The sequence below is a fragment of the Oncorhynchus clarkii genome, chromosome 29 (assembly GCF_045791955.1).
Source record: "Oncorhynchus clarkii lewisi isolate Uvic-CL-2024 chromosome 29, UVic_Ocla_1.0, whole genome shotgun sequence".
NCBI classification, from domain to species: Eukaryota; Metazoa; Chordata; class Actinopteri; order Salmoniformes; family Salmonidae; genus Oncorhynchus; species Oncorhynchus clarkii.
Genome location: NC_092175.1, coordinates 3,448,216 through 3,470,691, shown reverse-complemented (window position 1 = coordinate 3,470,691; position 22,476 = coordinate 3,448,216). Strand labels below are relative to the sequence as shown.

General features: G+C 40.7%; 1 protein-coding gene across 1 annotated transcript in view; it reads left to right on the top strand.

Annotated features, from left to right (window-relative positions):
- Positions 1-4,188: 4,188 nt before the first annotated feature.
- Positions 4,189-22,476, top strand: part of LOC139388516 (stromelysin-3-like) — a 41,812-nt gene continuing 23,524 nt past the window's right edge. The window contains exons 1-2 of the mRNA XM_071135214.1: positions 4,189-4,271; positions 14,129-14,433. Coding sequence (XP_070991315.1) covers positions 4,224-4,271; positions 14,129-14,433 — 353 coding nt within the window. The 5' untranslated portion in view covers positions 4,189-4,223. The remainder of the gene's footprint in view (positions 4,272-14,128; positions 14,434-22,476) is intronic.

Here is a 22,476-nt window from a genome sequence, read left to right as displayed (position 1 = left end):
ACAGGATCAGGGAGTTTAGACCACTAATCCTTAGGAAGAAATTTCAACCATTCAGCAGACCCAATCTGGTGAGATTTGTTATTGAAGCAAAACAGAAAAACAACAAACAAAACAACCAGCCATACACTTCTGCATATATCATTTGACACAGTTCTATATTTCACTCGAGATGGGTAAAACGTAGTACTGTCAAACATTACCAACATCTTTTTGCCTTTTACAGTCAGGAATGTTAAGAAAATCGATTTGCATATTTACCAGTAGGCCTCAGGGGACAGGTGGACACACATTGTGATTCATGCGACCAAAAATAGCAAACATCAGCACTGCCTGTTAAATTAAAATAACAAATCAAATTTGAACCCTTGATAACTCCATCTTAACTTAATTGTTTCCCATAAGGTAATTCCAAGGAATCGTCAAATTGACTAGCGACAGTTGTCCCTCATTCAGGGGTAGCGCACCCTCTTAGTCCTTGTCATGGTCCACTCATAAAATAAGAACTTCAGAAAATTCAATTTGTGTGCCCTTTAAGGTGTATCCTTTCTAACCTGTGAAAAACCCACTAAACCAAATGAAATAGACTCCATACAATAGATTAAACAGAGTGTTAACAGCACTAACAAATATTCAAAACGTAGGGTAAAAACAAACAAAGGCCTTACTTAATTTGGGAGCTCCCTTAACAACTAGTAGACTTCCATCAGTCTTGGAAGAAAAATCCTACTTAAGACACATCAGTGTCCCATTAAGTGGAATAAACACCTTTAAAAACAAAACAAATCCCAGAATCCCTTTCCGGTAACCATACCAATCTTATTCTTACCTGTTGCATTAATGTAGTCAAAAAATAAAACATGTTGTTTAACAAATCTGTTAGAACCTTCCATTTTTCTTTGCTGGTTTATCAGCTTAATATCAGTACTAAAACGTTTATATGGATCTACCTTAATTTTAAACACTGTTCCTCGTAGATTGTTTTAAATGACATGACCTTCTTGCTTAAATTCAGTGGTGTTACCCAAACTATAAAATGTAGTCATAATAATTGGAAATTGTAAAAAAAAAAACATCTCCACTCAACAATTCATACTTCTGCTTCAAATTTTCCATTTTGACCATTACAGTCTGTTTGAGTTCAGTGAGCACTACTCACTTTCACTTGCGGCTGACCTATTTTGTCAGTCTCAAGGCTCAACCCCTCTATTCATCATTTAACCTTGTATGGAAACCTCTTCTTCAATTTACTAAAACATGTCATTATTAGAGTGCTATCCAAAAACCACTAATAACATAATACCATTCATATACTGTCAACACTCAAAAGTTCACATCAACCATCTCTATCAATGTCTTTGCCACTGTCACTTTGTAAGGTTTGTTTAGTTTTATTTTCTAAACATGATAATTCTCTCCTTATTACTGTTAGTTATTAGTGTTATTCTATATTGTATTACCAACCTCTGTTGGAAATTCACTTTCTGCTTATAACTTCAATTTAATGTTGTTGTAGCCTTGTTTTATTATGCATTTATTAATGGCCATGTTTAGTTAATTAAATTAAAAGTTATCAATTGTGATCATGGTCACAGCTCTATCGCAATTGCCAATCAGCTATTATTTGAATGCATTCGATTTAGGGAACAGTCCGTCAGATTAGGCTACAGGTAATAAAACAAACACTGGCTGTTGTTGACAAGCATATATTCAGTTCATATCCATATCATTAATATTTGATTCAGTGATTGAAATTACAACCCCATTCTCTGTAGCCTATTCCAGCAGGCTATTGGGCAACACAAGATTGGAAACAATACAGGTCTATTCTGTTCGTCAAGTTTATCTTTATCCTATGTGCTTGACAACACGCCTAGACCAGCTGCGGGAACTGAACGTGGAAGAGAGGAACCATCCTTTTTCAGAAGCACATTATTGGTAGAGTAGAAATGTCTTACTATTGGTAAGCATATAATTGTTAACTAATAATATTAAACAAATCAGGTAAATACGTAATTTTTCTCTCACACCGGTAAAGTTGAAACCGGGATTCATACATGAAGAGCCCACTTCTCCAGTGTGCCAGAGGCCATCGAAGATGAGCCTTTGCCTACTGAAGACGCCGAACTGCAGTCAGGTAAAGAACCTGGTGAGGATGACGAGCACGCAGATGAGCTTCCCTGAGACGGTTTCTGACAGTTTGTGCAGAAATTATTTGGTTTTTGGTTGTGGAATCCCACAGCTTCATCAGCTGTTCGGGTGGCTGGTCTAAGACGATCCCGCAGGTGAAGACGCTGGATGTGGCAGTCATGGGCTGGTGTGGTTACACGTGATCTGCGGTTGTAAGGCCGGTAGGATGAACTGCCAAATTCTTTAAAACAAGTTGGAGGCTGCTTATGGTAGAGAAAGGAACAGTAAAATCTCTGGCAACAGCTCTGGTAGACATTCCGGCAGTCAGCATGCCTATTGCACGCTCCCTCAAAACTTGAGACATTTGTGGCATTGTGATGCATGACAGAACTGCTCATTTTAGAGTGGCATTTTATTATCCCCAGCACAAGGTGCACCTCTATAATGTTCATACTGTTTAACCAGCTTCTTGATATGCCAAACATATCAGGTGGATGGATTATCTTGGCCAAGGAGAAATGCTCACGGACAGAAATAAGCTTTTTGTGCATATGGAACATTTCTGCGATCTCTTATTTCAGTTCATGAAACATGGGACCAACACTTTACATGCTGCGCTTATATTTTGTTCAGTATGTATTTCCACACTATGAGGGTGGAATAATGATAAAATTGCCCTTTTAGTATAAGAGCTGTTTGAAAAGACTGCCTGAAATTTCTGCCTATTTTGGAGGGATGGAGTTTTAGCCTGCTTGGTGGTGTTCATAGACCAATAAGAAAGAGGGTACCATACCTCTCTACCAATAACAACTAGATTTCAGTTCCCCCCTCCCGACTCAGACCACTCTCAGACAGCCCTAGCAAAGTTTTTGCTTGAGAAATTGGCTTTGCTAAAAAGCAATTTTGTTTATTTTTGACCATTTTAATTGTTATCAATCACAGTAAGGTACTGTACTTCATTGTTACACAGAAATGATTTAATAATGAGATAAAAACGGCTGCATTGGACATTTAATAGGCTAACCTAAAAACTGGAAAAAGTATCTTTGCAAGTAAACATCTTGAGTTACAAAAACAAATCTCCATCAAAGTAATCTATAAATCAAGGGTAATAAACTTGTTATTAATAACATGTCTCCAACCTATCAAACTCTACAGCCTGGTCTCAGACTAAACATAACATAGTAAATGTAAATCTGGGACAATCAAATGAGTATGATATGTTACGTTTGTTATGATTACTTAAGACAGAAGGTTACTTAAGGCAAAATCAAAAGGATGATGGTTTTTTCGGGGTGGATGGGTAGGTGTATAATGCAAACATCTAGCAGCCCAAAGGTTGCATGTTCGAATCTCCTCACAAACAACTTAGCTAATTAGCAACTTTGCGACTACTTACTACTTTTTAGCTACTTTGAAACTACTTAGCATGTTAGCTAACCCTAAACCTAACCCCTAACACTTTTAGCTAATCCTTCCCCTAACCCTCTAACCTTAAATTTAACTCTAACTCCTAGCCTAGCTAATGTTAGTCAGCCAGCTAAAGTTAGCCACCTAGCCACCTAGCTAACGTTAGCAAAAACAAATTGGAATTTGTAATACAAATTATACAAATGGTGGTCTCAAATGAATACATACCATACGGAACCTAACATCATACTAAATGGAGTGTCTCGGATTTACGTACAGAATAATATGAAATGCTCTGAGACCAGGTTGTAACTCTAGTGGTCTGTTAGCCTAGAGACTACATTAGCACACTGCGTTTATGCTTAAGGTATTTTAAAAGAGAAGGTTCAGAAAGCGCTTGAGGACATGGAGCAGCTGGCAAGGGGTTAAATCACGTGGGCACCTGTGAATTTATCACTTAGGGCCATAAAAACGTGTAATTTGAAGAAAGAGAACAAAGAAATGAGGGAGTATAAAATCCCCTTGCGAGACACTTCTCCGTCATTCATTTCTTCTGCGCTTGCTATCCCCCAAAGTGTGCTCCAGCCCAGTCAAACTGCGAGTCTGCTCTGAATCAAAACACGATGCTGCTTCCTTGGGTTTACTGTAGCGTCTTGGCATATCACCTCTTGCTCTGCATTCATTCTATGCCAGTACTGGAGGGGAGAGCCAGCAACAGGTATAAAGCAGTGGCGGTGAGTGAATTACGATATAAATGCAGATGATGTGGAATTCTTTACATTTTGCAGAGCAGTCGCGTTTTATGAGTTGATATTATGGAGTCTGTATGTGGGTCCAGAATCACTCTCCGTGTGTGTTTTGAGAGGGAGAGAGAGAGCACATGCGTAAATGTGCACAATGCACGCACTATTTTCTTGTGAAGGTCTTTAGTAAATCAGTGACTTTGTTGTGCAATTTACAGGTATTCATGGCAAATTATTTTGTTCAAATTATTTGCAGATATAGGCTACATGTCAATCAACTGGTACTGAAATACGATAGAACAGGTGTGTGTGTGTGTGTGAAGCTGAGGGCGACCTTGGTGGAATGTTGATAGAGATTGTATGCCAATGTATGAATAATTAAGGATGCAACCTATTTTCCCAGTGATTTGTAACAGACCATTAGTGACACGCTAATGACATGGTAACAAACTGGGTCGAGCCTTTACACCTTGATAGCCCTCAATATTTTCAATTGGTGGACAGACATGACAAAGGAGAAGCCCTAGACACAATACTTGCCTCTCAGATTTCACATTGGAGCTGGGCTTTGTGTACAGTTAATGGCAGCATTAAGTGGCCCTTCGCTGAGAGAGAGATAACATAAGGACTATGAGTTATTCATACAGAAGGAGTGTGGGAGTGGTTTGGAATGCTTCAGGCCAATCAGGTGGAAAGATACTTGGGTCTGAACTCTGAAGATAAATGCTTTAATTATTCAATTTAATTTAATTCTTGGCTATTGTAGGAGGTGACTATGCACACTGAGTTTGCAAAATATTAGGAACACCCTTTCCAGGTGAATCCAGGTGAAAGCTATGATCGCTTATTAATGTTACTTGTTAAATCCACTTCAATCAGTGTAGATGAAGGGGAGGTGACAGGTTAAAGAAGGATTTTTAAGCCTTGAGACAATGGAGACATGGATTGTGTATGTGTGCCATTCAGAGGGTGAATGGGCAAGACAAAATATTTAAGTGCCCTTGAACAGGGTATGGCAGTAGGTACCAGGCACACCGGTTTGAGTGTGTCAACAACTAAAACGCTGCTGGGATTTTGAAGCTCAACAGTTTCCCGTGTATCAAGAAGGGTCCACCACCCAAAGGACATCCAGTCAACTTCACACAACTGTGGGAATGATTGGAGTCATCATGGGCCAGCATCCTTATGGAATGTTTCTGACACCTTGTCGAGTCCATGTTCTGACAAATTGAGTCTGTTCTGAGGGCAAAAGGGGGTGCAACTCAATATTAGGAAGGTGTTCCTAATGTTTGTACACTCAGTGTATGTGACAAGATATAGACAAGGTGCATTTCACCCAACGATAGACAGAGAGCTGCTTCCTGTAGAAAAAAGTGGTATGTGGGGGAAGAAGTCAAACCTGAATAGAACACTGCTACTCATGGGGCAGGAGTTAAGAGTGTCTCACCATGAGCCCAACATGAGGGGAGGCCTCCAGCAGTATGACATGATTTATGTTGTAGCCAATTGGAGATAACACGTCACTTCTCCTATTTCTTACATGCTGACCAGACCGCACGCGTGCCTGTTGATTTTGTCCACCCACACCAGATGCGATTAGGACACGCAGGTTGAAATATCACAACAAACTCTGAACCAACTATATTAATTTGGGGACAGGTCAAAAAGCATTAACCATTTATAGCAATTTAGCTAGCTAGCAGGGTACCGTACTAAACCACAAATTACCTCTAAGTCCCGCGGCGTAAGCTCACAATTTTTAAAGGAGGAATCACTGTAGGCCTGATCACAGACAACGATGAGACAGCCTTTAGAGAGGACTTCAGAGACCTGGCCGTGTGTGCCAGGACAACAACCTCTCCCTCAATGTGATCAAGGCAAAGGAGATGATTGTGGACTACAGGAAAAAGAGGACTGAGCACGCCCCATTTTCATCGTTGGGGCTGCAGTGGAGCGTCCCACCTGGCCAAAAGCCAGGGATTTTTGGCGAAAGAAAACGATGCTATTATCTAAGGATAGCACCTCCGTAAACAAAGAGAGAAAAGCATATTTCAACCCTGCAGGCGTGACACAAAACGCAGAAATACTCCAATATGTCCCATAAACATCACAAATGGTCCTTTTGTTCGATTAATTCCATCTATATATATCCAAAATGTCCATTTATTTGTTTCAACTTGCGCAACGTCACTACAAAATATCTCAAAAGTTACCTGTAAACTTTGCCAAATCATTTCAAACTACTTTTGTAATACAACTTTAGGGATTTTTTAAAGTAAATAATCGATAAAATTGAAGACGGGCTGATCTGTGTTCAATACAGGAGGAAAACAAACTGAAGTATGCTTTCTGGTCACGCGCCTCTATCTAACAGTACACTTCAAGTGACCCTCGTTCAAGATGGCTGTACTTCTGCATTACACAAAGGAAAAACCTCAACCAATTTCTAAAGACTGTTGACATCCAGTGGAAGCAATAGGAACTGCAAGAAGGTCCCTTAGAAATCTGGATTCCCAATGAAACCCCATTGAAAAGAGAGTGACCTCAAAAAAAAAATCTGAATGGTTTGTCCTCTGGGTTTTGCCTGTTAAATAAGTTATGTTATACTCACAGACATGATTCAAACAGTTTTAGAAACTTCAGAGTGTTTTCTATCCAAATACTATCTATCCAAATACTAATAATATGCATATCTTATCTTCCGGGGATGAGTAGCAGGCAGTTGAATTTTGGCATGCATTGCATCCGGACGTGAAAATACTGCCCCCTGTCACCAAGAAGTTAAAGGACGAAATTACCAAGAGTCTCGCAATACAGACAACTCTTCGTGTCGATCCTGTATTGCCGTTCCGCTGGCGACAGCCCAGCTCTGCCTAGTAGCATAGGCTCAGGAAGTGGTGACTCGGCCGTCTTCGGCAGCCCTCGGGGCAGGTTGGGAAGCCTCGGGTTCTCTCGGTAATGAGATCATTGGGAGCTTCTGGGATGACTCGGCAGCATGGTGGCATCCCTGTGCGTGCGAGCTAAATCTAATTTCCTCTCCCTTCGTCGTTCCCTTAATCGCCCATCAAATGGTCAAAGCGATGAGGGAATCGAGCTCTGTTGGTAACTCCTGGGCTGCAAGCTCGTCCTTGACCACCTCCGAGACGCCGTGCAGGAACATATCAAACAGTGCCTCTTGATTCCAAGCAATCTCCGCTCCCTGTCCATACAGCCAGCTGGGTTCTCAGTACATTGCGCAGACAGGAATAAAGAACTCTCCGGGAAGAAGAAAGGAGGTGGTGTATGTTTCATGATTAACCTCTAGTAACTCCCCATCCCGGGTGCGGGAGCGTAATCATCGACTGACACTAATTAGCATAACGCAACGGACATAAATATTCCTAGAAAATATTCCTATTCATGAAAATCACAAGTGAAATGTATTGAGACACAGCTTAGCCTTTTGATAATCACCCTGTCATCTTAGATTTTCAAAATATGCTTTACAGCCAAAGCTAGACAAGCATTTGTGTACGTTTATTGATAGCCTAGCATAGCATTTTGTCCAGCTAGCAGCAGGTAACTTGGTCACGGAAATCAGAAAAGCAATCAAATTAAATTGTTTACCTTTGATGAGCTTCGGATGTTTTCACTCACGAGACTCCCAGTTAGATAGCCAATGTTCCTTTTTTCAAAAACTATTATTTTTGTAGGCGAAATAGCTCCGTTTGTTCTTCACATTTGGCTGAGAAATCACCCGGAAATTGCAGTCACGAAAAGTCGAAAAATATTCCAAATTAGCTCCATAATATCGACAGAAACATGGCAAACGTTGTTTATAATCAATCCTCAAGGTGTTTTTCAAATATCTATTCAATAATACATCCACCGGGACAATTGGTTTTTCAGTAGGACCGATTGGAATAATGGCTACCTCTGTATTTTACGCGAGAATCACTCTGGGAGCCATCAGGTGACCAGTTGCGCAATGAAGCCGCCTACGGGTATTCTTCAACATAAATGCGTAAAACTACGTCACAATGCTGTAGACACCTTGGGGAATACGGAGAAAAAGTAATCTGGTTGATAGCCCATTCACTGCTCAATAGGGACGCATTGGAACGCAGAGCTTTCAAAAGATGAGTCACTTCCGGATTGGATTTTTCTCAGGCTTTCGCCTGCAATATCAGTTCTGTTATATTCACAGTCACAGACAATATTTTTACAGTTTTGGAAACTTTAGAGTGTTTTCTATCATAAGCTGTCAATTATATGCATATTCTAGCATCTTGTCCTGACAAAACATCCTGTTTACTACGGGAACGTTATTTTTTCAAAAAATGAAAATACTGCCCCCTAGTCACAAAAGGTTAACGACTCATGGTGTGATTGTGATAATGTACAGGAACTGAAATACTTTCAGAATGCACTGTGGATATGGTATTCTAGTCAATGCCACACCGACACTGCTCGTCCTTATATTTAAATATTTCTTAATTGCAATCTTTTACTTTAAGATTTGTGTGTATTGTTAGATACTACTGCACGGTTAGAGCTAGGAATGCAAGCATTTTGCTACACCTGCAACAACATCTGCTAAATATATTCATTTGACCAATAAAATTTGTTTTACTTTGATTTGGCGGCCTATTTTTCTCCGACATAGTCAATCAAATTTATTTATAAGCCGATGTCAGAAAGTGCTGTACAGAAACCCAGCCTAAAACCCCAAACAGCAAGCAATGCAGCTGCAGAAGCACGGTGGCTAGGAAAAACTCCCTCGAAAGGCTAGAGCCTAGGAAGAAACCTAAAAAGGTACCAGGCTATGAAGGGTGGTCAGGGTGGAGATTATTACAGAACATGGCCAAGGTGTTCAAATGTGCATAGATGACTAGCAGGGTCAAATAATAATAATCACAGTGGTTATCGAGGGTGCAATAGGTCAGCACCTCAGGAGTAAATGTCAGTTGGCTTTTCATAGCATCTCTACCGCTCCTGCTGTCTCTAGAGAGTTGAAAACAGCAGGTCTGGGACAGGTAGCACATCCGGTGAACAGGTCAGGGTTCCATAGCCGCAGGCAGAACAGTTGAAACTGGAGCAGCAGCACGGCCAGGTTGACTGGTGTCATGACGTTGGCCTGTGGGTAAGGTTTATGACCCCCCCATAAATACCTTTCTCACTTCCCTCTCTCTTGACTCTACAGAGGGAGTCTTGAATAGCCTTTGTTAAACAGAGTCTGGGTTTATCAAACAAGTGGAGGAAAAGGAACCATATTTCGGTAATAGAACCAGTTTGAAATATGTGTTGGTACTTAATGAATATGATGTCAGTTCGGTTGTCATGCGCTAGGAAAGGACGGACATAGTATCCCGTCTACCACACAACGACGACACTACAACGTTTCCCGTTCACCACCAGAGACGCTCTTCAAAGGACAAAGGACTCTGTTGGGCAACACGGCCTTCCATCTACCACCAACCTATTGAAGCACTGCTCAGAGTAAATATTTATTGCGTTTTCCTTTTCCAAATGGGTGGTATTTTATAATGCATAAGATTCTGTATTTACGATAGAGTAGCTGTCTACGGCCCAATAGAGACATCACTTCTCCCTTTGTTCTTCAGTCTTCCCGCTCTTTCACTTCAAACCCAGCCCCCTTTTCTTTGTGTAACCAGCTGTCATATTTGTTTCGTCCGCCAGGGACGTTTTCCTTTATGACATCATTTGCAATCAAGGTATGATTCATTCTGTGTATATGTAATTCTGTGTGATTAATTATTTATTTACTAAATACCTAACTAAACCCAATTTTGTATTGCTGATTCAACTTGTTAGCCAGGGTTTGTGAAGATAACCAAGAATTTACAACTTTCAGATGAGACTGAAATAAGGTGATGATTAATATTGACTGCTATTGATGTAAAATATTACTAGGTCTTTAAGAGTTAATTCAGAAGATAACAGCTCTATAAATATTATTTTGTGGTTCCACGACTTTCTAGATAACTACATTTACATGATTAGCTCAATCAGGTAATATTAATTACAGCCAAAGACACGACAATGGGGACAGCAAAGAGTCACCGTGTTCACCATGTTTCATCGAAATTTACAGCTGTGTGTCATCCACATAGCAGTGAAAGTTAACATTATGTTTCCGAATGACCTCACCAAGAGGTAAAATATATAGTGAAAACAATAGTGGTCCTAAAACAGAGCCTTGAGGCACACCAACATTTACAGTTGATTTGTCAGAGAACAAACCATCCACAGAGAGAAACTGATATCTTTCCGACAGATAAGATCTAAACCAGGCCAGAACTTGTCCGTGTAGACCAATTTGGGTTTCCAGTCTCTCCAAAAGAATGTGGTGATTGATTATTTCAAAAGCAACACTAAGGTCTAGTAGCACGAGGACAGATGCAGAGCCTCGGTTGGACACCATTTAAAGGTAATTTACCACCTTCACAAGTCTAGTCTCAGTGCTATTATGGAGTCTAAAACCAGACTGAAGTGTTTTTGTTTTTTACATTGTTTTTCTTCAGGAAGGCAGTGAGTTGCTGTGCAACAGCTTTTTCAAAATGTTTTGAGAGGAATGCGAGATTTGATATAGGCCGATTAGTGTTTTATATTTTCTGCGTCAAGGTTTGGCTTTTTCAAGAGAGGCTTTATTACTGCCACTTTTAGTGAGTTTGTCAGGATAGTCTCATCAGGATGCCGCCTCATCTGCTTCTCTTTCACCGCCGCTTCCTCTTTCGAGTCCCGGGGATTAGGGCCTGGTCCAGAGTGAGCAGAATGTCCAGAGCTGCTGATTTGTTGAAGCAGACATTTTCATCCAATTTGAGGTTAGTGATCACTGTTCTGATGTCCAGGAGCTGTTTTCGGTGATAGGAAATGATGGAAGTTAAGATCGTAAAAAAACATGCAGAATTGGTCAGGAGCCCGTAAGACGGCTGCTATTCACTGCAGTGGCATCTTCAATTCTTGTTCCCTATTGAATGACATCTCACTCCCCAGGGTGCAATTGATAGGTTTCTCACATCTTCCTTGTTTTCTTTCAGTCACTTATCTTTCCCACTAGTTTTCGCAGTCTTCATCAACAACTGAGGCGTGCTACAGAAGAGTCTGCACTTTCTTTTCAAACGACTTTGCTGACTTTAACTGAATGATAAACAGACAAGAGTTACCATGGTAAAGCATAGATTAACGGTCAGAGGGCAGCCACAGACATGCTGTATATCGAAAAGGGAGCATGCCGATGCTCCTTAAAAAACCTGTCAATTGAGAAAGAAATATGGTTTAAAGCAACGCTGACAGCTCCACTTTGAGAGATACTACTGAGTGTTATCTAGTGATCATCAGTGATATCTCAACATGTAGATGCTTGTGCAGATAATTGAAGCTTAAGAGGAGCTTTACTGGAGCTTGGCACTTGGCAACAAGTCTACACTCTTATGCCATAATTTTTCAGAGGTAAGAGATCTCCACATTTCAACAGACTTATTAGGGAGATTCCAAACCTTAAAGCTTAAGGCACTTTAAGAAATAAGAGATACTTACATAGGGTTTTACAATTCAAGCCAAGAGAATCTTTATCGAACAAAACAAACATTTATTGTGTAACTGGGAGTCTCGTGAGTGCAAACACACCAGGTGGATTAACAATAAGTTACGCTGTGTTTTGGTATATTGCACTTCTGATTTCATGAATATGTAATATTTTTAGTAATTTAATTTGAATTTGAACTCTGCAATTCACCGGATGTTGACGAAAATGATCCCGCTAAAGGGATCTGTGCGCCAATAGGTTAACCACATCTGGATGGATCCATAATGATTTGCTATGGGAGTAAATATCACCGAATGACAGAAATATTGGAATAATGTAGGCTAATGAAGGCAACAAATTGTTGCTTACTGGAACACCCAAAGTCATCCAATTGTTATAATAGGATTTGAAGCAATAGCCTTCCTCACTTAACCCTAAATCTTGTAATAAATCATGTGGAAAATGAGCAAGTTGACGTGACTAAATTGCTTGGAGTAACCCTGGATTGTAAACTGTCATGGTCAAAACGTATTGATATAACAGTAGCTAAGATGGGGAGATGTCTGCCCATTACAAAGCGCTGCGCTACCTTCCTCTTTGGGATAGGGGGCAGCATTTTCACTTTTGGATAAATAGTGTGCCCAATTTCAACTTCCTGCTACTCATGCCAAGAATATAAGATATGCATATTATTAGTAGATTTGGATAGAAAACACTCTGAAGTTTCTAAAACTGTTTGAATCATGTCTGTGAGTATTACAGAACTTATGTAGCAGGCATAACCCCGAGGACTAACCATTCAGATTTTTTTTGTTTTTGAGGTCACTGTCTATTCAACGAGTTTTGAGTTCCTACCGCTTCCACTGGATGTCACCAGTCTTTGGAAATTGGTTGAGGTTATTCCTTTGTGTAATGAAGAAGTACGGCCATCTTGAATTTGTGTCATTTGAAGTGTATTTTTTGAGAAGGCGCATGACTAGAAAAGTAGTGTGAGTTTGTTATCTTCCTGTATTGAACACAGATTGTCCCGTCTACAATTTGATTGATTATTAACGTTTAAAAATACCTAAAGTTGTATTGCAAAAGTAGTTTGAAATGTTTTGGCAAAGTTTATAGGCAACTTTTGAGATATTTTGTAGTGACGTTGCGCAAATTGGAAGCTGTGCTTTTCTGGATCAAACACAAATAAATGGACATTTTGGATATATATGGACAGAATTAATCGAACAAAAGGACCATCTGTGATGTTTATGGGACATATTGGAGTGCCAACAAAAGAAGCTCATCAAAGGTAAGGCATGATTTATATTTTATTTCTGTGTTTTGTTTCGCCCCTGCAGGGTTGAAATATGCTACTCTCTCTTTGTTTACTGTTGTGCTATCATCAGATAATAGCTTCTTATGCTTTCGCCGAAAAGCCTTTTTGAAATCTGATGTTGGCTGGATTCACAACGAGTGTAGCTTTAATTTGGTATCTTACATGTGTGATGTAATGAAAGTTATATTTTTTATAGTATTTTATTTGAATTTGGCGCTCTCTGCATTTTCCCTGGCTATTGGCCAAGTGAGACTCGACTGTCCCGTCTATTCCAGAGAGGTTTAACAGCACTATCAACAAGGCAGGTCCTACAGGCTCTAGTTTTGTTGCAACTGGACTACTGTTCAGTCGTGTGGTCAGGTGCCCCAAAAAAGTGACTTAGGAAAATTGCAATTGTCTCAGAACAGGGCAGCACGGCTGGCCCTTGGACACAGAGCGCTAATATTAATAATATGCATGTCAATCTCACCTGGCTCAAAGTGGAGCAGAGATTGACTTCATCACTACTTGTATTTGGGAGAGGTATTGACATGTTGAATGCACTGAGCTGTCTGTTTGAACTACTGACACACAGCTCAGACACCCATACATACCCCACAAGACATGCCACCAGAAGTCTCTTCACAGTCCCCAAAGTCCAGAACAGACTATGGGAAGCGCACAGCACTACATAGAACCATGACTACATGGAAATCTATTCCATATCAAGTAACTGTTGCAAGCAGTACAATTAGATTTAAAAATCCAGATAAAAATACACCTTATGGAACAGCGGGGACTGTGAAGTAACACAAACATAGGCACAGACACATGCATGTAGATCTGTGGTAGTGGCACAAAGTGTGTTGTGAAATATGTGAATGCATTGTAATGTTTTTGAAATGGCATAAACTGCCTTCATTTTGCTTTGATCCCAGGAATAAATATAAATACATGCAATTTTGTCTAAACAAAATTTACTTTCTTCAAACGGTACTTAGTTGCATATACCTCTGTTCACAGGGATGGCCTCAGACGACCCACAACTATGACCTGAAGAAGAGGGGCAGGTTTAGCCATACTCAGGACATGCTGAAGGAACGATCGCGCCCGTCAGGAAGTGTCTATCCAGAGACTGTGCTTCCAGGGAATGGAACAGAGTTGGTCTGGAACCGGCCTCGCTGTGGCGTTCCAGACTATCCTACTCAGAAGCAAGGTGGTGTCTTGGACTACCACATGCGGAAGGGGGAATCCTTTGGAGGAAAGCAGCGGCAGAAGCGATTCGTTCTCTTTGGGGGGCGCTGGGACAAGACTGACCTCACCTACAAGTAAGGGTCTTCTTTGGTCGCTCTAGAGTCTAGACACACTCATACATTTCTTTTTCAATGGGGTATACTATTTTGGGGAAGCTTTCTGGGGAACTTTTATACGCGGCGGGCACACTCAATATGTCACTGATGTCTTAGTAGTTTAGCCAGCATGCACAGAGATAGAAAGGCAATCCCTATCAAGATAGACTGGTTCACTCCTACATTACACTGGCTGACAAAGGCCGCTACAGGGGTGTATTTTCTTCTGAATGAAAGGTGGGTGATGGGGAAATATGTATCATGCTGGTCCCCATCTTAACTTCTTTTATATGCTCAAAAACAGTCATTATTTGGGTGAGATCACCCAGGTTACAGCTACTGTGAGGAGGGAGGAGCCTTTACATTTTATGGTCCAATGCAGCCATTTTATTTCAATAGCACATCATTTCTGGGTAACAATTCAGTAAGTTAGTGATTATTTTCAATTAAAATGGTCAATAAGAAACAAAAATAGCTTCTTAGCAAAGGGCATTTTTTCAAGCAAGACAAGAATATTGCTAGGACTGTCTGGGAGCACTCAGAGTGAGGAGGGGAAAACTAGCTGTTCAAATCAAATCAAATGTATTTATATAGCCCTTCGTACATCAGCTGATATCTCAAAGTGCTGTACAGAAACCCAGCCTAAAAGCAATGCAGGTGTAGAAGCACCATGGCTAGGAAAAACTCCCTAGAAAGGCCAAAACCTAGGAAGAAACCTAGAGAGGAACCAGGCTATGTGGGGTGGCCAGTCCTCTTCTGGCTGTGCCGGGTGGAGATTATAACAGAACATGGCCAAGATGTTCAAATGTTCATAAATGACCGGCATGGTCGAATAATAATAAGGCAGAACAGTTTGAAACTCCAAAGGCCAAACCAAGCTGAAATCATAATTTTCACAATTGCACAGTATTATTCCAACCTCATAGTGTGGAAATATACAGTGCATTGGGAAATTATTCAGACCCCTTCACTTCTTCCACATTTATCCGCAGCGTTGAAGGTCCCCAAGAACACAGTGGCCTCCATCATTCTTAAATGGTTGAAGTTGGGAACCACCAAGACACTTTCTAGAGTTGTCCACCAGGCCAAACTGAGCAATCGGCGGAGAAGGGCCTTGGTCAAGGAGGAGACCAAGAACCCGATGGTCACTCTGACAGAGCTCCAGAGTTCTTCTGTGGAGATGGGAGAACCTTCCAGAAAAACAGCCATATCTGCATCACTCCACCAATCAGACCTTTATGGTAGTGTCTAGACAGAAGCCACTCCTCAGTAAAAGTCACATGACAGTGCACTTGGAGTTTGCCAAAAGGCACCTAAAGGACTCTCAGACCATGAGAAACAAGATTCTCTGGCCTGAATGACAAACGTCACATCTGGAGGAAACCAGGCACCGCTCATCACCTGGCCAATACCATCCCTACGGTGAAGCATGGTGGTGGCAACATCATGCTGTGAGGATGTTTTTCAGCAATAGGGACTGGGAGACAGGTCAGGATCAAGGGAAAGATGAATGGAGCAACGTACAGAGAGATCCTTGATGAAAACCTGCTCCAGGACCTCAGGCTGAGGTGAAGTTTCACTTCCCAACAGGACAACGACCCTAACCACAGCCAATACAACTCAGGGGTGGCTTCTGAATGTCCTTGAGTGGCCCAGGCAGATCCCAGACTTGAACCCGATCGAACATCTCTAGAGAGACCTGAAAATAGCTGTGCAGCAACACTCCCCATCTAACCTGACAGGACTTGAGAGGATCTGCAGAGAAGAATGGGATAAACTCCCCAAATACAGGTGTGCCAGGTTTGTAGCGTCTCGAGGCTGTAACGGCTGCCAAAAGAGCTTCAAAGTACGGAGTAAAGGGTCTGAATACTTATATAAAAAAGGAAATATATTTACGCATATAAATTTGCAAAAATCGCTAAAAAACGTTTTTTGCATTGTCATTATGGGGTATTGTGTATAGATTGATGAGGGGGAAAAAACAATTGATCAATTTCAGAATAAGGCTCTAATGTAACAAAATGTGGAAAAAGTGAAGGGGTATAAATACTTTCTGAATGCACTGTATATAAATAACAGGGAAATCCATTTTTTACTGCACTGGGCCTTTAATCCAAAACGAAAGACATTTCAGTGATGGATAACTGACTTTGTTGTAGACTTGCAACTGCTGTCTTAAGCTCTGCTGTAGACATCAATAATATAATACATGTAACCCGTTTCAAGAAACTAGGCTATGTCGCGGGTCTCTACTTCACAGGAGAGCCATTTGAACATAAAAAAAAGGTTATCAAAATGTTTTTTTTTTGGCAGAAATGTATTTTCGAACATGTGAACATTCATTTGCCTTAATAACAAACTTGTATGCCATCTGTAAATACGAATACAATTGTTAAATTACGAGCCTAGTTGGTTTAACCACAGATTAGCCATGATTGGCTGAGACATGCCGAGAGATGAGTTTGGATTGGTGCCATATCGCATGCTTCTGTCTATTTGAGCTGGTCAGTATGTGTAGGTAATCCTGTCTAACGCAGCTTTACATTTTTTTTATTGCGTAGTAAAACTGCAGAAGCGCTGCTCTCCACTTTCTGGAGTACTGAGTTTTGAAATCAGTAGAATTCGAGTGATAGCTAAGGAGATGGAAAAAAAAACCTGTCTCCAGATTAAGTCTTCAAACTAAGGGCAACCATGGCATCCGTGACAGGAGACGGATCCATCTATGATGGGTAAGATAGTCTAGCTAGCTATATTTTAAGATATTATGCGTTTCTAATTTTGAGTGTACTGTTAGCTAGCTAACGTTAGCTGGCTGGCTCGCTAGCTAATGTTACTTGTATGATCTTATTATTCGTATCTCAGAGCCATTTGCTTGGCTAGTTATAGCCTAATGTTAGCTAGCTAACATTGAATTTGGTTGGTTAGCTACCTGCAGATTCATGCAGGGTAGTAACGTCATGAGTTGGGATTATGGTTCATTATTTAGCTAGCTGCATGTCACTATGCAAGTAATCATTTCGGGTGAGTTTGTCAATTAAGTCTGGCCATCTACTCCGATTTCAGAGCACACTCGTCCGAGTGTGCCAGAGCACAGAATAACTAATGAATTTATGGACGCTCAACAAACATTGAATATGGCCGGTGTCAGTAAACGTCAGCAAAAAAGTGTAAATAAATTGTTGCCAGCAGCACAGTTAGTAACCAACGCTCTGGATAACATGAAAACAGTCTAACCAGCTCTGCTAGGGCGAGTAGAGTGGTCAGAGTTTGGATGGGGGCTAAAGCTTAAGAGGGTGTGAACGATGATGAATGGGTGTAGACAAAGAAAAGCTCTCCAGTAGGTACCAAAACATTCAAAGGCCATTTTCTCAAAAGTGAGGTTATAAGTTTATCAACTTTCAAAGCAGAATTACTTTTCCATTGTTCCTCAAATGCAGTGTATGATATACCACTTTGTAGCTCCATGTCTCTGCTTTTATCCAATGTAAAAAACACAATTTCAAATGTTGCTACATAAGACTGAATCAAGGCGGTCGGTAGGTCACATATGCAATTTAGCAGACACCTTTATCCAAACCGACTTAGTCATGCATGCATACATTTTACGTTTGGGTGGTCCGGAAATCAAACTCACTACCCTTGCGTTACAAGTAGAGGTCGACCGATTAATCAGAATGGCCAATTTAATTAGGTTTTCATAACAATCAGAAATCTGTATTTTTGGGCGCCGATTTGCCAATTTTTTTACACCTTTATTTAACTAGGCAAGTCAGTTAAGAACACATTCTTATTTTCAATGACGGCCTAGGAACGGTGGGTTAACTGCCTTGTTCAGGGGCAGAACGACAGATTTTCACCTTGTCAGCTCGGGGGACCCAATCTTGCAACCTTACAGTTAACTAGTCCAACGCAATAACGTTCTGCCTCTCTCTCGTTGCACTCCACAAGGAGTGCAGTAAGCCAAGGTAAATTGCTAGCTAGCATTAAACTTATCTTACAAAAAACAATCAATCATAATCACTAGTTAACTACACATGGTTGATGATATTACTAGATATTATCTAGCGTGTCCTGCGTTGCATATAATCTGACTGAGCATACAAGCATACAAGTATCTAAGTATCTGACTGAGTGGTGGTAGGCAGAAGCAGGCGCGTAAACATTCATTCAAACAGCACTTTCGTGCATTTTGCCAGCGGCTCTTCGTTGTGTGTCAAGCATTGCGCTGTTTATGACTTCAAGCCTATCAACTCCCGCGATGAGGCTGGTGTAACCGAAGTGAAATGGCTAGCTAGTTAGCGTGCGCTAATAGTGTTTCAAACATCACTCGCTCTGAGCCTTCAAGTAGTTGTTCCCCTTGCTCTGCATGGGTAACGCTGCTTCGATGGTGGCTGTTGTCATTGTGTTTCTGGTTCGAGCCCAGGGAGGAGCGAGGAGCGAGGAGAGGGACGGAAGCTATACTGTTACACTGGCAATACTAAAGTGCCTATAAGAACATCCAATAGTCAAAGGTTAATGAAATACAAATGGTATAGAGGGAAATAGTCCTATAATTCCTATAATAACTACAACCTAAAACTTCTTACCTGGGAATATTGAAGACTCATGTTAAAAGGAACCACCAGCTTTCATATGTTCTCATGTTCTGAGCAAGGAACTGAAACGTTAGCTTTCTTACATAGCACATATTGCACTTTTACTGTCTTCTCCAACAGTTTGTTTTTGCATTATTGAAATCAAATTGAACATGTTTCATTATTTACTTGAGGCTAAATTGATTTTATTGATGTATTATATTAAGTTAAAATAAGTATTAATTCAGTATTGTTGTAATTGTCATTATTACAAATACATTTTTAAAAATCGTCCGATTAATCTGTATCGGCTTTTTGGTCTTCCAATAATCAGTATCGGTGTTGAAAAATTATAATCGGTCGACCTCTAGTTACAAGCATCATGCTCTACTAACTGAGCTACAAAGGACCTCAAAGGAGAGGGTGCCCAGTCTATGTGTATTCAGTGTTTAGCTGTGTTTATGTTTATGATGTAATTTCAAACCAAACGTAACAGAAAACTAGGAGGCACAACTTCAATTTAGTTTGGTGTTTCTTTGCCTTTGAAGCATCTTTTGATTGACACGATGAACCCTGTGCCCTCAGGGTCGTTTGGTCTCTTCCTTTTGTTTTGACTGCCTCGGCTCTTCCATTACAGTTAAAAGACAGGCCTAGCCAGACATTGGCCACCCTCCTTCTCTGTCATTAGGAGTCTGGCAGTCATGACCTGAAAAACCACAGCCATTTACAAGAGTCAAAGCACTCAAGCATGTTACAGCGGAGCAACCCAAATATTTCCCAACATCTGCACATACAGCTCAGCAGGGAGGGGGCTGGAGAGTGGAAAGGTCAAGCTAATAGTTACTTCCAGGAGAGTGTTATCAGAGCAGAGCCAAGAAGAATAAGTCTTTGTTGTTGCGGAACTCAATTTCCTTTTCAACATTACAGTAAGTGTCACTCTTGAGAAAAAATCTAGACGATGTAAAAACAATGAAGAGAGAAATAATGGTGTGGAATAGAAAATAGAGAGCTCATGTTTTCATGTGAAACAAGGCATAAGTATTGATCAAACTGCTGAGTACAATCAACCACCCTTCGCCAAACACCAAAATATTGCCTCATTAGTCATTACTCATGTTCCCTTAGAGGTAACCACTTACTAAGTATCCCTAAATATAGCTTCATGGTCATTTTGCTGATTGTCAATAGGCACAGAACCTCCCGTGCCCTTTACTCCCTCTCACACGCAATCATTTCTGCACACACAGCTGGGTGGCCTCTTTTCAAGAAATAAATGATTTACAGCACAGTAAGGGTGTGTACTGCACTCTGCTGGCTCATCACATTTTCACCTCAGGAGACACACAACATCACAGAGCGGGACCTGCAACGTTTGCCCCTCAAGCCAGAAATCAGCACTGTTGTTCCCAGTCTGGTTCCACTCCTCTTCTCCCATAGTGGCTGCCTGTGGTGAGGAACAAGTCGAGCGACTGACTGCAGGGGGGGGGGGGGGGGGGGGGCATTACCAGGCCAGTGTTTTGCTGTCTTCTCTGTGTTGACTTTGTTGTAATAATAACGGACTGTAGCATTAGCAACACATTGACTGTTCCATAGTAGTCTCTTACTCCTCCCAGAGCACAACTTTAAAGTGGAACTGACAGTGTTTTAATTACTTTGCAGATATGAAAAACACAATCATCATATCAGTCAAAATATCAATTTCACAGTTTATGCTACAAAACCAAAACCAACCAATTCAACAATACATTTCTTGGTAGTCCCAAAAATATTGCAGGTTGTAAATCAAAGCTGGCCTGGTACATTGTTTGCTACCTCCACCCATTTGGAATGCACTGTTTCAGTTTCAATGACTCAATATTTTGAATAAACGGAGGACTGTTACCTAGGCTGGGAATGTCAATACAAGTCCCAGCAAGCACTGACAATGAATGACCAAAAAACTACATCTGCAACAAAACACCATGCACACCAATGCACACCTATTTCAGCAGTAGCCTAGGCTGGCTACTCAACTACAATACATCTTGAGTGCACCATACATCAATGCAGCATTCATTATTTATTTATCAAGCTAAAAACACAGAGCCTAACATTAGCTATCTACTAGGAGGATGTCATGTCATTGGAGGAGTGGGTAAGTGAACGACTTGTCCCCCTCATCGTTTTTCAGTGGCTAAATATACAGCTGTCATTTGCTACTGACTGAAAACACAAACTTCAGTTCAAAGTGCAGGCCCGTGTGGCAAATAGCTTATTTGCATATAGGCCTAATGTAGCTCTGATTGGCTATGGCACGTTTTATTTACGGCAGTGTCTATTAATTGTCCAAACCCACGGCCATCTTCCCACTCTATATTGCTATAGAATTTTCACAAATGCCTTAGTACACAGTACCAGTCAGAAGTTTGGACACACCTACTCATTCCAGGGTTTTACTTTATTTTTACTATGTAGAGTAATAGAGAAGACACTACAACTATGAAATAACATATGGAATCATCTAGTAAGCAAAAAACTGTTAAACAAATATATTTGAGATTCTTCAAAGTAACCACCCTTTGCCTTGATGACAACTTTGCACACTCTTGGTATTCTCTCAGCCAGCTTCATGAGGTAATCACCTGGAATGCATTTGAATTAATAGGTGTGCCTTGTTAAATTTGTGGAATTTCTTTCCTTCTAAATGCATTTGAGCCAGTCAGTTGTGTTCTGTATACCACCCATATTTGGTTAAAGATCAAGTCCATATTATGGCAAGAACAGCTCAAATAAGAAAAGAGAAACAACAGTCCATCATTACTGTAAAACATGAAGCTCAGTCAATCCGGAAAATGTCAAGAACTTTGAAAGTTTATTAAAGTGCAATCGCAAAAACCATCAAGCCCTTTGATGAAACTGGCTCTCATGAGGACTGCAACAGGAAAGGAAGTCTGAGTTACCTCTGCCACAGAGGATAAGTTCATTAGAGTTAACTGCCTCAGAAATTTCAGTCCAAATAAATGCTTCACAGAGGTCATGCAACAGACACAGATCAACAGCAACAGAGAAGACTGCGTGAATCAGGCCTTCATGGTTGAATTGCTGCAAAGAAACCACTACTAAAGGACACCAATAATGTCAGGCTGGTATGAAGGGATCGGGAGACACATAATAGGGTTTTTTATTTCCCCAAATGACAGCTTGCCGTGTAAAGGCACGTGGAAGATGACCAAACAAACACGTATACAAAACAGGGGAGAAACCCAAACAAAAGAGCGAGGAGTACCTCGAATAAATACACAATTGCACAATGATTATCACACGGGACGAGACCCGTAATCTGCACAATATACGTGGCACGAAAGCCAAAACAATATAGCACAGGTACTCACACGACCAATGGACATTGGACCAATAATCAACAGGACAATGGTGAACAAAGGACACACTTACACAATTACTAATCAAA